Genomic DNA, 13,504 nt, shown 5'->3' on the forward strand with positions numbered 1-13,504 from the left:
ACACACACACAATTATTACTTTCATTAGTAACTTAAAAAGAAATGAAAATTTAAAAAGAAAAATTGTTTTAGTCCCAAAAATGATGCTTATACACTACATAACAACTTGGCCAATGACAGTCTGCACATACAATAGTTGTCCTATAAAATCTTATTACCAGCAAGAGTTATCTTAGTTTGTGATCATTTATAATTTCACCCAGTGGTAAAACTGTGTAATGATGCATTTCTCAGAATGTATCCCTATTGTGAACCAATGTATTTAAAATCACCTTAACAAATTAAAAAGAAAGCGTACAATTTATCAAGGTGACCAAGTGGCCAATATTGAGGGCAGCAGAGCCTCATGGCACTAGCAATTCATCTACAAGATGAGACAGGATCCACAGCAATGGCATGTCCATGCTATATCTGTTCCCTTCAGAACTGAGCACGGCTCATGGAGCACAGCTCATGGAGCACGGCTGTCCAGCATACCCAAGCACTTTCCTGGACAGATATGCTTGCGCCTGCATCCTTCAAGGGAGGAACTGTTTCCAAACGGAAGGAGAAAACAGAGCCACAATGCCATTGCTATCCTTAAAAGTTTTGTGCAAAGACCTGTAAATCTATTCTAATATATAATACTTGTTCTCAGTTGGTGGAACTGTTTGGAAAGGATTAGGAGGTGTGGCCTGATTGGGCAGGGGTGTCACTGGGTGGGTTTTAAGGTTTCAAAGCCCACACCATTCAGTTAGCTCTCTGCCTTGTGCTTGTGGATCAAGACACGAGCTCCCAGCTACTGCTCCAGTGCCATGCCTGCTGCCTGCTGCCTGCTGCCATGCTCCCAGCCATGATGGTCATGGACTCTGACCCTCTGATGCCATGAGCCTAAATCAAACACTTTCTTTTATAAGTTGCCTTGGTCATGGTGTCCTATCACAGCAATAGAAAGTAACTAAGACAAAAGCAAAGGACTTGCTCACCTGTGGGGATGTGGACAAGCCTCACAGCACTGTCTGTTGTGTTAACATGCTGCCCTCCTGCTCCTTTGGATCGAAATGTGTCTATTCGTAGGTCCCTGGGATCCACTTTCACATCTACCTAGGACAAAATATATAGCATCATTAAATTCCACAGATAATTTATTCTGAGATTTTTCAAGTAAACTAAATATTTATGAAACCATTAATTAAAAACATAAAGAAAAAGAAATGATACCAAAGAAAGAACCATAAATGACCTATTTCTCTCTGTGTGTCCCTTCCCCTTTGTTTGAGTGTGTTTACTGGTGGGCCACATTTTAATTCCTTGAACTTTATTTGAAAAGCAGATCTGAGAAGACATAACTGAGTTCAGAAGAAGAGTACAGGGCTGGTGAGATGGTTCCGCAGATAAAGGCATTTGCTGCTGAGGCCGAAGACTTGAACTCCACTCCTGGGACCCACATAGTAGGAGAGAATCGACTCCATGAGTTGTCCTCTGACCTCCATATGCAAGCTATGGGACACATGTGCTCACTCACATACAGACACACAAATATGTAAATGTAAATAAAAACTTTTTTTTAAAAGACCATACTAGATTATCTGGATAGATTCTAAATACAATCCTAAGTGTCCTGACAAGACCCAGAGTTCCCTGTGTAGAGAAGACCACATGAATTCAAAGTAGAGGCTAGAGCTGTCCATCTTCAAACCAAAAGAACACCAGGAGCTTCTTAAAGCTGGAAGCACAAAGGATACTATCCCTTCAGAGCGATTAAGATTATGCTGTCACCTTGATATTGGACCATACGCCTCTATGATTGTGAAAGTAAATTGTTGCTGTTTTTGTTTATTTATTTATTATATTTATGTGTGTGTGTGTGTGTGTGTGTGTGTGTGTGTGTGCACAACAGCATGTGTGTGCCATGGCATACTTGTGGAAGTCAGAGGACAACTTGTGGGAGTTAATTCTCTCCTTCCACCATGTGGATTCCAGGGATTAAACTCAGGTCATCAGGCTTGGCAACAAGTACTTTTAGCTAGTAAGTTATCTCGACAGTCCCTGTGACTTCTTTTTTAAATGAAAGAAAATAAACAAAACGTTATAGGGATAATAAGGCTGATTTACCTGGGGAAGAGTTAAAGATTCTCTTATATTTTTGGTTGTGAGCCTAGCCTTTAATGGCTGGGCCATCTCTCCAGCCCGAGTTAAAGATTCTCAATAAAGACTATTAAGTTCAATTGTCAACCAAGAAAACAGACTTTCCTTCTAGGGTTTCTCAGCACAATATACATCCCACGGAGCCAGTTTCCCTGGGCCCTGGTGAAGTTACCTCATCGGGCTGAGGAAGGACAATAACTGACATCGTTCCTGTGTGAATACGCTGCATCCTTGATGACAGGCCCACCTCTGGGATTCGCTGAACTCTGTGGATTCCACCTTCATACTTCAAATGCTTATAGACACTGTCACCGGAAATGCGGGCAGCTGCATGATGCAGTCCACCTAGAGAAAAGGTTCATAAATACTAGTGCAGTCTACTTGGAAAGAGACTGGGCTTGTAGCTATCCGTAATCTAAGGCCTGACTGTGCATATAGCACCTGAAGTGGGAACCTGAAATAGATATCAGCTATACTGTCCAATGTAGAATATATTAATATGTAAAACAAAACATAAAAGATATTACTTGTGGTTATCTCTGGGGAGGTGAATAATAAATAGTGCATTTTATATTTTACTCTTTGTACCTTTTTTTTTTTTTTTTTTTTTTTTTTTTGAGATAGGGTTTTGCTATGTAGCCCAGGCTGGCCTTAAACTCACAATACTGCTTCAGCCTCTGGAATGCTGGGATTACATCTGGCTTGTACTTTTTGGATTCAAACTTTTCTATAAAGAGCAACTTTTACTTTTATAATATTAAGAAAAATACCATTAAGAAAAATGGACTACTGGGACATTTTCTGCATTCAGTTACCTGTAAATTTTTAGGCAAATATGTGCCATACATTAGAAAACGCTCCATAACATAATTTCATACTATTGAATATCTTTAGCCCTTCTAAGTTTCAAGAATTAAAAGTTAATACTTGGGCCGGGCGGTGGTGGCGCACGGCGCACGCCTTTAATCCCAGCACTCGGGAGGCAGAGCCAGGCGGATCTCTGTGAGTTCGAGGCCAGCCTGGACTACCAAGTGAGTTCCAGGAAAGGCGCAAAGCTACACAGAGAAACCCTGTCTCGAAAAACCAAAAAAAAAAAAAAAGTTAATACTTACCTGTGATGTGGAAATATTCTCACACATACAAAACATCTTAGTGCTTTGGCTTTAGCTTCTTATCTAACAGTTTTTAATTTTTTTTTATGATATAAGAAGACTTTTTTTTTCTTTTTTCATTTCTTTCTTTTTATCTTTTTTTTTTTCTTTCTCTTTAGGTCTCACTACATAGACATGGTTATCCTGGAACTTACTATGTAGACCAGGCTGGTCTCAAACTCAGAAATTCACCTGCTCGTGCCTGCTGAGTGCTGGGATTAAAGGTGTGTGCCGCCATGCCTCGCAAGGGAAATAATTTTAAGAGTGTGAATTTGAGATAGGAAATTTAAATTTGTCATGGCTTCACTCTGTTTCAGTTCCTGGGTATCTTTTACAGTACAACCTTAACACACTGAATGGGAATGTTCACGTTTTTATATGATATCATCTGTCCACTAGTGTGTGTAAATTGAAGAAAGTAGAAAGTGACCATGGGTAACTCACTGTGATGATTAAAGTGTCAACTTGACACAACCTAGAATCACTAGGAAGAGAGTCTCAATGAAGGACTGTGCAGATCAGACTGGACTGTAGGCATATGTGTAGGTGATTATCTTGATTGCCTTAACTGATGTAGGGAGACCTGGCCTGAAGGTGGGTAGCACCATTCCCTAGCTACCCTGTACTTTATCCTAAATCAAACACTTGAATTTATGTAACTGGAGACTCCTACAACTTTTCCTGTATAAATGAATAGAGCCAGTATCAGGCTGACTGAGTTTCAATTAAATTCCTTTCTTCCTAGCCATATGCAGTCAGCTAGCTTACATAACTAGTCCAAGCTTTGGCTCTCTTATTTGTATTTTTGGTTGTGAGCCTAGCCTTTAATGGCTGAGCCATCTCTCCAGACCGGTTCCCTTATTTGTAAATCATCACCATCATCATCATCACCACCACCACCATCATCTACATCTATGGCGCTATACAGATAGAGGAACTATTTATTCAACTGATTACCTGAGCATTGAGGGGTCTTAAGGAATGTGTAGGCATATGACATATTTTTTAGTTCAATCTACTTATCAAGAGATTTTTGCAGGGGAAAACAGAAGCATATTTAGAGCATTAAATAAATGCTGACATTTAGCTGTGAAACAGATCATCCACTGGCTCTCCTGGACTAATATGCCATCTTCTGGAAGAAAAGGCTAACAAGATTCCTGCTACATAAATTTCAAAAGGTGGCTGAAAAGTTGATACACCCTACAGTGGTAGGTCTCAACCTGTGGGTCACAACCCATTTGGGGATCAAACAACTGTTTCATGGGTTTCGCCTAAGACCATTGGAAAACACAGATATTTACAATTCTTAACAGTAGCAAAATTGCAGTTATGAAGTAGCAATGAAAATAATTTTATGGTTGGGGTCACCACAACATGAGGAACCGTATTAAAGGGTCACAGCATTAGGAAGGTTGAGAACCACTGGTCTAGAGTAAGGTAATGAAGGTACATTGCTGGACTTCCCAATCTGTACCAATCACAGTTTACTAATGCAGCATATTAATTTCCATTTCCCTCTGCTGTTTACCTTAATTAATCCTTTTCTAAAGGTCATCTTCCAATTGTATTTTATTAGTACTATTATTTTTAAAATTTAAAAATCTTATGTACCTGTGTATTTTGTCTTTATGTCTGTCTGTGTATTATGTGCATGCCTGGTGCTCTTAGAAGCCAGAAGAAGGTGTCGATCCTCTGGGACTGGAGTTACAGATGGTTGTAAATTGTGAATCTCCATGTGGGTGCTGAGAATTGAACCCCGTCCTCTGAAAGACAACTAGTGCTCTTAACTACTGAACTATCTCTCCAGCATCACCCACACTGTATTTTATAGAGTAGTAAGTGCTCTTAACAACTGAGCCATCTCTCCAGCCCCTCAATTGTATTTTATAAAGGTGTTTTTTTTAATAGTTTTTAAAGTTTTTATTTTTATTTTTTTAATCTTTTACTTATTGAGACATGGTCTTACTATATAGCTCTGCCTCACCTAGAATTTGATATGTAGACCAGGCTAGCCTCAAACTCACAGAGATTTGCCTTTCTCTGTCTCCTGGGTACTGGAATTAAAGATGTGGACCAGCATGCCTGGTTCTTTGCTTTAGTTTAGGAGAGGTAGATAATCTAGTTTCCACAGGAGTTTTTTCTTTAATTTACATATTCCTTCTTAGGAGCACAGTTCCCTTCCTGATCTCTTCGATTTAGTTAAGAACTTTACTGTAGGCCAGATGTGGTAGCGCACACCTTTAGTCCCAGCATTACAAGTAAAATAAGTTTTAGCACTTCTAATAGACAAAGTCTTCAATTTATGCTTACCATAATCTGCTGGTGTGTAATTCAGCAGCTCAAATTTCCAGTGTTTGTAGTATGAATAATTCTGGTACATATCAAATATTTCTCTAGTAAACTGTTGACAGATATCACCTAAAAGAAAATACACAAAATATTCAGTAAGCACAAATATTAAAGGGCGCATCCTTAGATAAAAGCACTCAGGAAATATTTCCAAAACTAAACACATGCAATGGGCTTTTCAAGTACAGTGATGTCAAACCAAGTAAAATTCTGTTTTTAAAATGCATCTACAATAAGCTGATGTTACTGACCTCCAGTAGTTCTCCCAGATGTCACTTCTAAAATAACGTCACTTCTGTCGTGTTTCTCCTTTGGCACTAGATGCTCCAGAAGCTGGAAAAGATGGGAAATGCAATCACTAATGTGTTTATTTTCCCTGGTATATTATCACTTCAAGTTAAATCAAAGCCCTCAAAGTATATTTTAGAAGTCAATAATTAACAAAACCATGTAATATCCCAAGAAGGTAAGTCATAAAACCAGATCTTAAATAACCTGATTAGATAATCAATTCACATAACAATGAAGTTACTTGTCTGAGTATTTTCTGCAATGTTATCAGATTATCCTAATTTTCTAAAATGAAGTTAATTAAGATCAAAGTTCAGAGTGTTCCATTCAACTTTGTTCAAATTTTGCCTCTTAAATTAGTTCTAAACAGTAGCATCTTTCATCTGATGAATGAAGCAAGGCTTTGAAATCTTCATTTACTCCAAATGAAGACTTTTAACAAGTAATTACATAGTCTCCCCTGTCATAAATGCTGGTCAGCACCATGCCACACCTTGCATTCTTGGTGGGGTCATTTTGTTTAAAGACTATGTTAAGAGGACTCAAGATAAGATTCAAATAGTTTCTCACATGTAACAAGAAAAAAAGGGTGGGGGTGGGGTGGGGTCCTGACTTCCTCCTAGTAAAGAGTTTTCCTCTTAGGAAGAATAGGAAAACAACCTCCTGGTTATTAAAAGTTCTTTCAAATCAAACTAAAAAAGTACCTACACGTTATGACTCTCCTCCCTACTGCCAACTTCTGAAACACTCCATCTCTGCTAGAAATGACAGTCTGTGGGAGAGAATGTTAGACATGTTTTGCCTGTAGTTCACTAGGTGATCTCTCTAGACACCCCTCTAAGTCCCCAGAAACTGGATCCACAGTAAGAAAGTTGGAGGGACAATGATGATGGCTACCACCGAGGGAAACATGGTACACGGCACTATGTCTTCATTGTCTTTAAAAACAAGCCACCGCCTGGCGGTGGTGGCGCACGCCTTTCATCCCAGCAGAGCCGGGAGGATCTCTGTGAGTTCGAGGCCAGCCTGGTCTACAAAGCGAGTTCCAGGAAAGGCGCAAAGCTACAGAGAGAACCCCTGTCTCAGAAAAAAAAAACAAACCACCTGCTGAACTAGAAGAAAAGAGGCTACTTTGCAGAATTTTCCCTTTTATAAAATCTAGAGTATCAGCTACAGCGGATACAGTATCATGAAGCCTGAGAGTCCCCAGCATGCCACAGTCCCCACTAAAGACCTGTGCTAACTAGCTGGTGCTACACTTAGATTCACTCCATCATATTCAGCATGCAAGTTTTCAATCTGACCGTCACCATGAACCTACCTATTCACTTCCAACACTTAAAACCATCTGACTTCTCCCCATGGTGACTACATTTATTTTTAAGATTTTACCCATTTATATTTTTATCTGTGTGGATAAATCCATTCCATATGGATGTCAGAAGACAACTCAAGGGAGTTAGTTCTCTCCTGTCGTCTTGTCTGATACATTAGAACTCAGGTTGTTAGGTCAGGTGTACACAGACCATCTGCTGAGCCATCTCATTGGTCTCCTAAATTTCCTTACCACAGTATTACGTTTTCCTGTCTAACAAGTCAATAGACTCTGCTATGAATTTTCTCTCCCTACAGAAGACCCCATTCACTAACACCTCAATTTCTCTTCCAATTATCCTTCAGCAAACTGTACTAAGTATAGCTTAATTACCCACTGTGTTAAAAGAACACTGTTAGGGGAAGTTATTTTGAGCATCAAAACATAATCTAGAAAAAATACTATTCCTTCATATTAGCTCTATTAGGATTAGTATGCTGCCTGAAACATACCTCACTATACAGTGTGTTGATCTTCTGATCAATGATTTGCCTTTCTTCTGATACAAGTTCTTGCAACTGCTTTTCATCTTGTTTATTTAGACCTAAAACCAGCAACAAGGAGAATAGTAAATTCTTTAAAAATTCTTACAGAGAAAGTATTAAATAACTACCTCACCAATATCTACAAAGTTTTTTGTTTGTCTTGAGATAGAGTCTCATTATGTAGTTCAGGCTGGCCTTGACCTCCTTGTCTTCTTGCCTCAGCCTCCTAAAACCCTATGGGGGAGGTGAGGGGGTGTCCCTGTGAATACTACAGCTGATGGAGAAACAAACTGAGAGAAGCAAGAAGGAAACCTGGTTCAGCTTGACTAAGTTAGCCAGGCTGGTTCAACTTCTGGAGTCTGGTACCAGGCCAGTTTATTTTAGTCATATTTAAGTACAGTACAATGCTATGGATGATTGGTTGATAAATAAAACACTGATTGGCCAGTAGCCAGGCAGGAAGTATAGGCGGGACTAGCAGAGAGGAGAATTGAGAGAACAGGAAGGCAAAGAGGAGGAAACGCCAGCCTGCCTTCCAGGAAGCATCATGTAAAGACAGCAGGTAAAGCCACAGAATACGTGGCAAAGTATAGATTAATAGAAATGGGCTGAGTATAAGAGTAAGAGCTAGACAATGGTAGGCCTGAGCTAATGGCCGAGCAGTTTAAATAATATAAACGTCTGTATGTTTACTTTATAAGTGGGCTATGGGACTGCCAAGGCTTGGTGGAGCCCAGAGAGGAAAACACTAGCTACAGTACAATTCTGGGAAAAAAGTTTCCTGGTAACAATTATCCCAATCCCATGTGGACAATAAAGCTTAAGGCATGACTATATCAATACTCTTTTTGCAAAACACGCATAAGTACATCTTACAAAATAACATGGGTTCTATAGCTTAAGGGTCTCGATCACGTGATCATGCAGATAACGTAGGAGTTAGCAGGCTATAAAGTACATGTGGTATCTCCTCTAATCATGGGTTCTATTGACTGAGAAACAAAGTTAAAGATAAAGGTCTAGGGAGGGAGACTGTGGCATAAACATTCTGGGGGATTTGGGTGAGGCCTGGCCCTAAGTATAGCAAAGGTCACCATGTTATTAACAATATCCAAACAAAACAGAAAGTAGATATTACAACTAAATACAAAGCTTTCTTTGAGGTTCTTACAATATGTAGTGTCAACAGGCAGCTTCCATCTATCCCTGTGTATTTCTTTAGTAGACTAGGGATCACATCATCAATAACATGTATTCTCTCATATCACACCATACAAGCCCTGAATGAGAGAGGAACTATCATTCTGTATTCCTGTATGAAGAACAGTGCTCAGTAAATTAACTTACGATGATGATACCAAGTCTCTCATACTCTAAACCTCTTGCTAAGTACCATAAAGAACCTGGACTCTTACCAGATCCTGAGCAACTGAAATGTGTCAAACACCGAGTGAGGATACAGTCCTTCTCTTGCCAAGTCTTGAGCTTATTCTCTGCAGGCTTTTTAAAAGACAGAGTTCAAAGTTCAGTTACACACTTCTACACACACAGACATCATTTACCTACTTTTACACATCGACTCTAACTCTTCAATGGCTTGTTTGGCCTCCTGAATTTCTTGATAAACAGCAGCCAGTGGCGCCAACTCAGCATGCCTTCTGTGCAACGCCCTTCGGTCTCCTTCACTCTCAGGGATCTCCTGCAAACGCTGGTCAAGGGTTTGGTACTCTTTATTCAGGTCTTCCATATACTTCTGTAGGGCTTTATGTTTCCAAAGCATCTTTGTATCTTGATGACAGAAGCCCCTGGGCCAACTCTTATTTAATAGCTGATGGAGAACGTGACTCTTGTTTTGTCTGAAATTCCACAGCCTTGTATCAAGACTGACCTGTCTAAACGGCTGACAACAGAGGAAGATGCGTCTCTGGGGGCAAACATTAAGAGATGGATGCCGCAAAAGCCACATACACAGGTGACGACTCATCTCAGCAGCTGTAATGTAAGATGTACAGTTTGAAAAGAGCAACTCCAAAGATATATGCTATAATAAAACTTGGAGTTTCAGAGAAACCTTTAGTTCATGGCCTCATTTAGCTCCAAAGACAGTCAATAACTCAGAAAGATAGACACACACACACACACACACACACGCACGCACGCATAAATGTACGTGTGTGTATATATGTATATAAATATATATAGTTTTAAATTTTTTTACTTATTTATTTATTTATTCATTTTGAGAATGAGTCTCACTATGTAGCTCTGGCTGCCCTAGAACTCACTCCGTAGACCAAACTGGCCTTGAACTCAGAGATCTGCCTGCCTCTGCCTCCCAAATGGTGGGATTAAAGGGAAATGCCACCAGGCTGAGTCTACAAAGAAAACTCTTGAAACCTCTAAATAACAGTACGTTAAAACAAGTGAAGGGATGGTAAGATAGCCCAGAGAAGAATAGTACCGAGAGCCAATTCTGACAGCCTCGGAATTCAATCCCTGGGACACACACGACAGAGAGAGGGACCTGACTACTGAAAGTTGCTGACCTGCATACCTGTGCTGTGGCATGCACACCCCACACATGCGCACATGCACACAAAAAGAGTAACCTTACATATGCAATCCACTAGGACAAGCGAGTAGGGATATAACTAACAAACACATCACCACAATGGGTGAGGGCAGTTTTAACTTTAAATGAGTATATAAACAAACATTTAAAAGCGATAAAATAGCCGGGTGGTGGTGGCGGCGGCAGCGGCGGCGGTGCACGCCTTTAATCCCAGCACTCAGAGGCAGAGCCAGGCGGATCTTTGTGAGTTCGAGGCCAGCCTGGTCTACAGAGCAAGATCCAGGGAAGGCACAAAACTATACAGAGAAACCCTGTCTTGAAAAACCAAATAAATAAATAAATAAATAATAAAAAATAAAAGCTATAAAATAGCTGGGCGGTGGCGGCACATGTCTTTAATCTTGGCACTTGGGGGACTGGAGAGATGTCTCAGAGGTTAAGAACATTGATTGTTCTTCCAGAGGTCAATTCCCAGCAACCACATGGTGGCTCTCAACCATCTATAATGAGATCTGGTGCCCTCTTCTGACATGCAGACAAAACACCGTATACATGATAAATAAAATAAATCTTAAAAAAAAAAAAAAAAAATTCCAGCACTTGGGAGGCAGAGGCCAGCACTTGAGTTCAAGGCCAGTCTGGTCTACAGAGTGAGTTCCAGGACAGCCAAGGTTACACAGAGAAACCCTGTCTCAAAAAACAAAACAAAAGTTATAAAATAATGATGCAGTCTTTAGGTGGTTCATAGTCATAGATTTCTCAAGTTTGAGGAATATATTAACATGTCAACTATTATCTAGTTTAATTGTTTATAAAAGGGTTTTGCTATATTGCTCAGGCTGGCTTCAAACTGGGGGCCTCCTGCTTCAGCTTCCCAAATGCTGGATCACAAATGCAGATCAACATGTCTGGATAAACTTAAATGGGCAATTTTACTGTACCGATTAATTGATTTATTATTATTATTTTTATCATAGAAAGTGTGTGTGTGTATGAATGAGGAGGGGGAGGGAGGGAGAGAGATAATGACGGGCCCCAGGACCTTCCACATGCTAGGCAAGCACTTTGTTTTAACTGTTTAATTTCAGGGCATTCAGATGGGAAAGAAAGTCAGGTAACTTAATCACAACTCTTCACTCACTGGACAGAAGCAGAGCCTGTGTTATAACATAGGCTGTTTATTCCAAGATCAGGGTTTTTCATTCTCAACCCTGCGATTGCTTCTTGAGGATGCTTCTCTTTTAGCTGAGAACCTAAAGGAAGAGATCCTTAAATATTAAAAGGCCAGGTTGTGGTTTACAGGTACCTTTTAAGTTTTCCTACTTTCCCAAGTCTTTTACACAGTACACAGTATTTTCATAATTTTAAGCGTTACATAAGACTACCAAGCTGGAGAGATTTTTGACAATTAAAAAATTGTCCTCTTGCACAGGACCAAGGTCAGCACCTGCACAGTGGCTCACAACTGCCTGTAACTCCTATTCCAGGAGATTGATCTGACTGACACCCTCTTCTTGCTTCTGCCTGGGCACCAAGCATGCATGTGGTGCACATACATACATGCTGGTACTCAAACAGACAAAAATATTTTATTCTAAATGACAGGTTAGGTGAAATTGGCTATGTACAATAAATTATGTGCTCTTCCTTCAGATAATCAGGAGCTAACAGAAGAATACTAAGACTTTATCGAGCAAGAGATGGGACACAAAGTTTTCTAAGAAAAATGTTTTGCCTCCTGAAATTAAAACTGAAAATAAGGGCTGAAACGTAGCCGAATGGCCTGGGGCTGTAGTTCAGTGGTAGACCACTTGCCTAACATGCACAAAAAAAATTACCATAAGCAGCCTTTACTACAAGTGTTGTTGCTGTGCTGGGCTACCCATTTATTTATAAGCCCCCCTGATCTCACTAAATCCAACATCATTATCATTTAAAAAATTAAATATTCAGAATATTCAGCGTTTGCTGGGTTTTACTAATAAATTTAACAAATTATTAGTTAGTCACAGCGGGAACTGGTGAATACATCAGGAGTGTCCATTGGACGGTGAGAAGAAGAAAGGGATGGCAGATTTTTGTAATAACAGTTCTGGTTAAAATTTCCACTTTGGAGGCCGGGCGGTGGTGGCGCACGCCTTTAATCCCAGCACTCGGGAGGCAGAGGCAGGCAGATCTCTGTGAGTTCGAGGCCAGCCTGGTCTACAAAGCGAGTTCCAGGAAAGGCCCAAAGCTACACAGAGAAACCCTGTCTCGAAAAACAAAACAAAACAAAACAAAAAATTCCACTTTGGGAGCAGCCATGGAATGAGTAACTGTCAAGGTCAGAAGCCTTAATGTTACTTTCTAAGGTTACCTAAACCTAGAAAGAGCAAGGCTTCGACATCATCCCCACAACACAACACAATAATACTCATCGTTTCTGGCATGTTAAAAGTGACACTAGACGGGAGCCAGGAGCGGGATGGGAAAATCATATTGTATACGTCAGTATTATGGAGCGATTCTACACGGAAGTAGCCCCAGTGGGCAGTGGGAAAAGAATAAAGTCCTCTTAAGGCTAAAGAAGAATTGTGAATACCTAAGTAGAAGAAGAAAAACGACGTTCTCGTTTCTTACTGATAATTGAACCTTCTGTGTCCGCAACATTTCAGCTCAAGGTACTGCAAACACGCTCATTTCCAGGCTACTGCTTCCGGGTTACGTTTGTACTTGGCTCCTCCTCCATTTTGACGCTTCTTGCAGAATAGTCGCTCTTAGGTGTCCGTATCAGTAAACAAGAATGAAATGATGAAGCGAGAAGGAGATTCTTGTGGAAAGCCCACGCGCCGAACTTACTTGGAGCTGTAGCCCAGGAGGTGTGATGGCCAGAAGGAGCGAAGGGAGCAGATCACCCTCTCCTGTTCCCTAACCAAGGAATCCTGGGAGTTGTAGTTTATACTTCCCCAGGGCCCCTTGATCCCACCCAAGCCCCTTGAATCCTGGGAGTTGTAGTTTATACTTCCCCAGGGCCCCTTGATCCCACCCAAGCCCCTTGCTCCATCCTCCACTATAAGCAGTTACTTGCAAACCTAGAAGCGAGACTTTATCCTAATGTAAACAATAAATTCTACAATATATCATAGATGAGATCACGGGAATTTATTTACGT

General features: G+C 40.4%; 1 protein-coding gene across 3 annotated transcripts in view; it reads right to left on the reverse strand.

The window, feature by feature from the left end:
- Mtrf1 (mitochondrial translation release factor 1) overlaps positions 1 to 13,248 on the reverse strand; it is a 32,964-nt gene extending 19,716 nt beyond the window's left edge. For 2 of the 3 annotated variants that reach the window (XM_052732655.1, XM_052732653.1), the window contains exons 1-7: positions 12,935 to 13,248; positions 9,348 to 9,773; positions 7,749 to 7,840; positions 5,882 to 5,963; positions 5,592 to 5,699; positions 2,300 to 2,472; positions 966 to 1,083 (exon numbers count right to left, since the gene is read on the reverse strand). In XM_052732655.1, the coding sequence (XP_052588615.1) occupies positions 966 to 1,083; positions 2,300 to 2,472; positions 5,592 to 5,699; positions 5,882 to 5,963; positions 7,749 to 7,840; positions 9,348 to 9,765 (991 nt within the window). In that variant the 5' untranslated portion in view covers positions 9,766 to 9,773; positions 12,935 to 13,248. Of the gene's footprint in view, positions 1 to 965; positions 1,084 to 2,299; positions 2,473 to 5,591; positions 5,700 to 5,881; positions 5,964 to 7,748; positions 7,841 to 9,347; positions 9,774 to 11,494; positions 11,607 to 12,934 lie in introns of all 3 variants that reach the window. The other variant, XM_052732654.1, reaches the window with a different exon arrangement.
- Positions 13,249 to 13,504: the final 256 nt, after the last annotated feature.

Source organism: Peromyscus californicus, unplaced genomic scaffold (assembly GCF_007827085.1).
Source record: "Peromyscus californicus insignis strain IS unplaced genomic scaffold, ASM782708v3 Scaffold_12__1_contigs__length_115047231, whole genome shotgun sequence".
NCBI classification, from domain to species: Eukaryota; Metazoa; Chordata; class Mammalia; order Rodentia; family Cricetidae; genus Peromyscus; species Peromyscus californicus.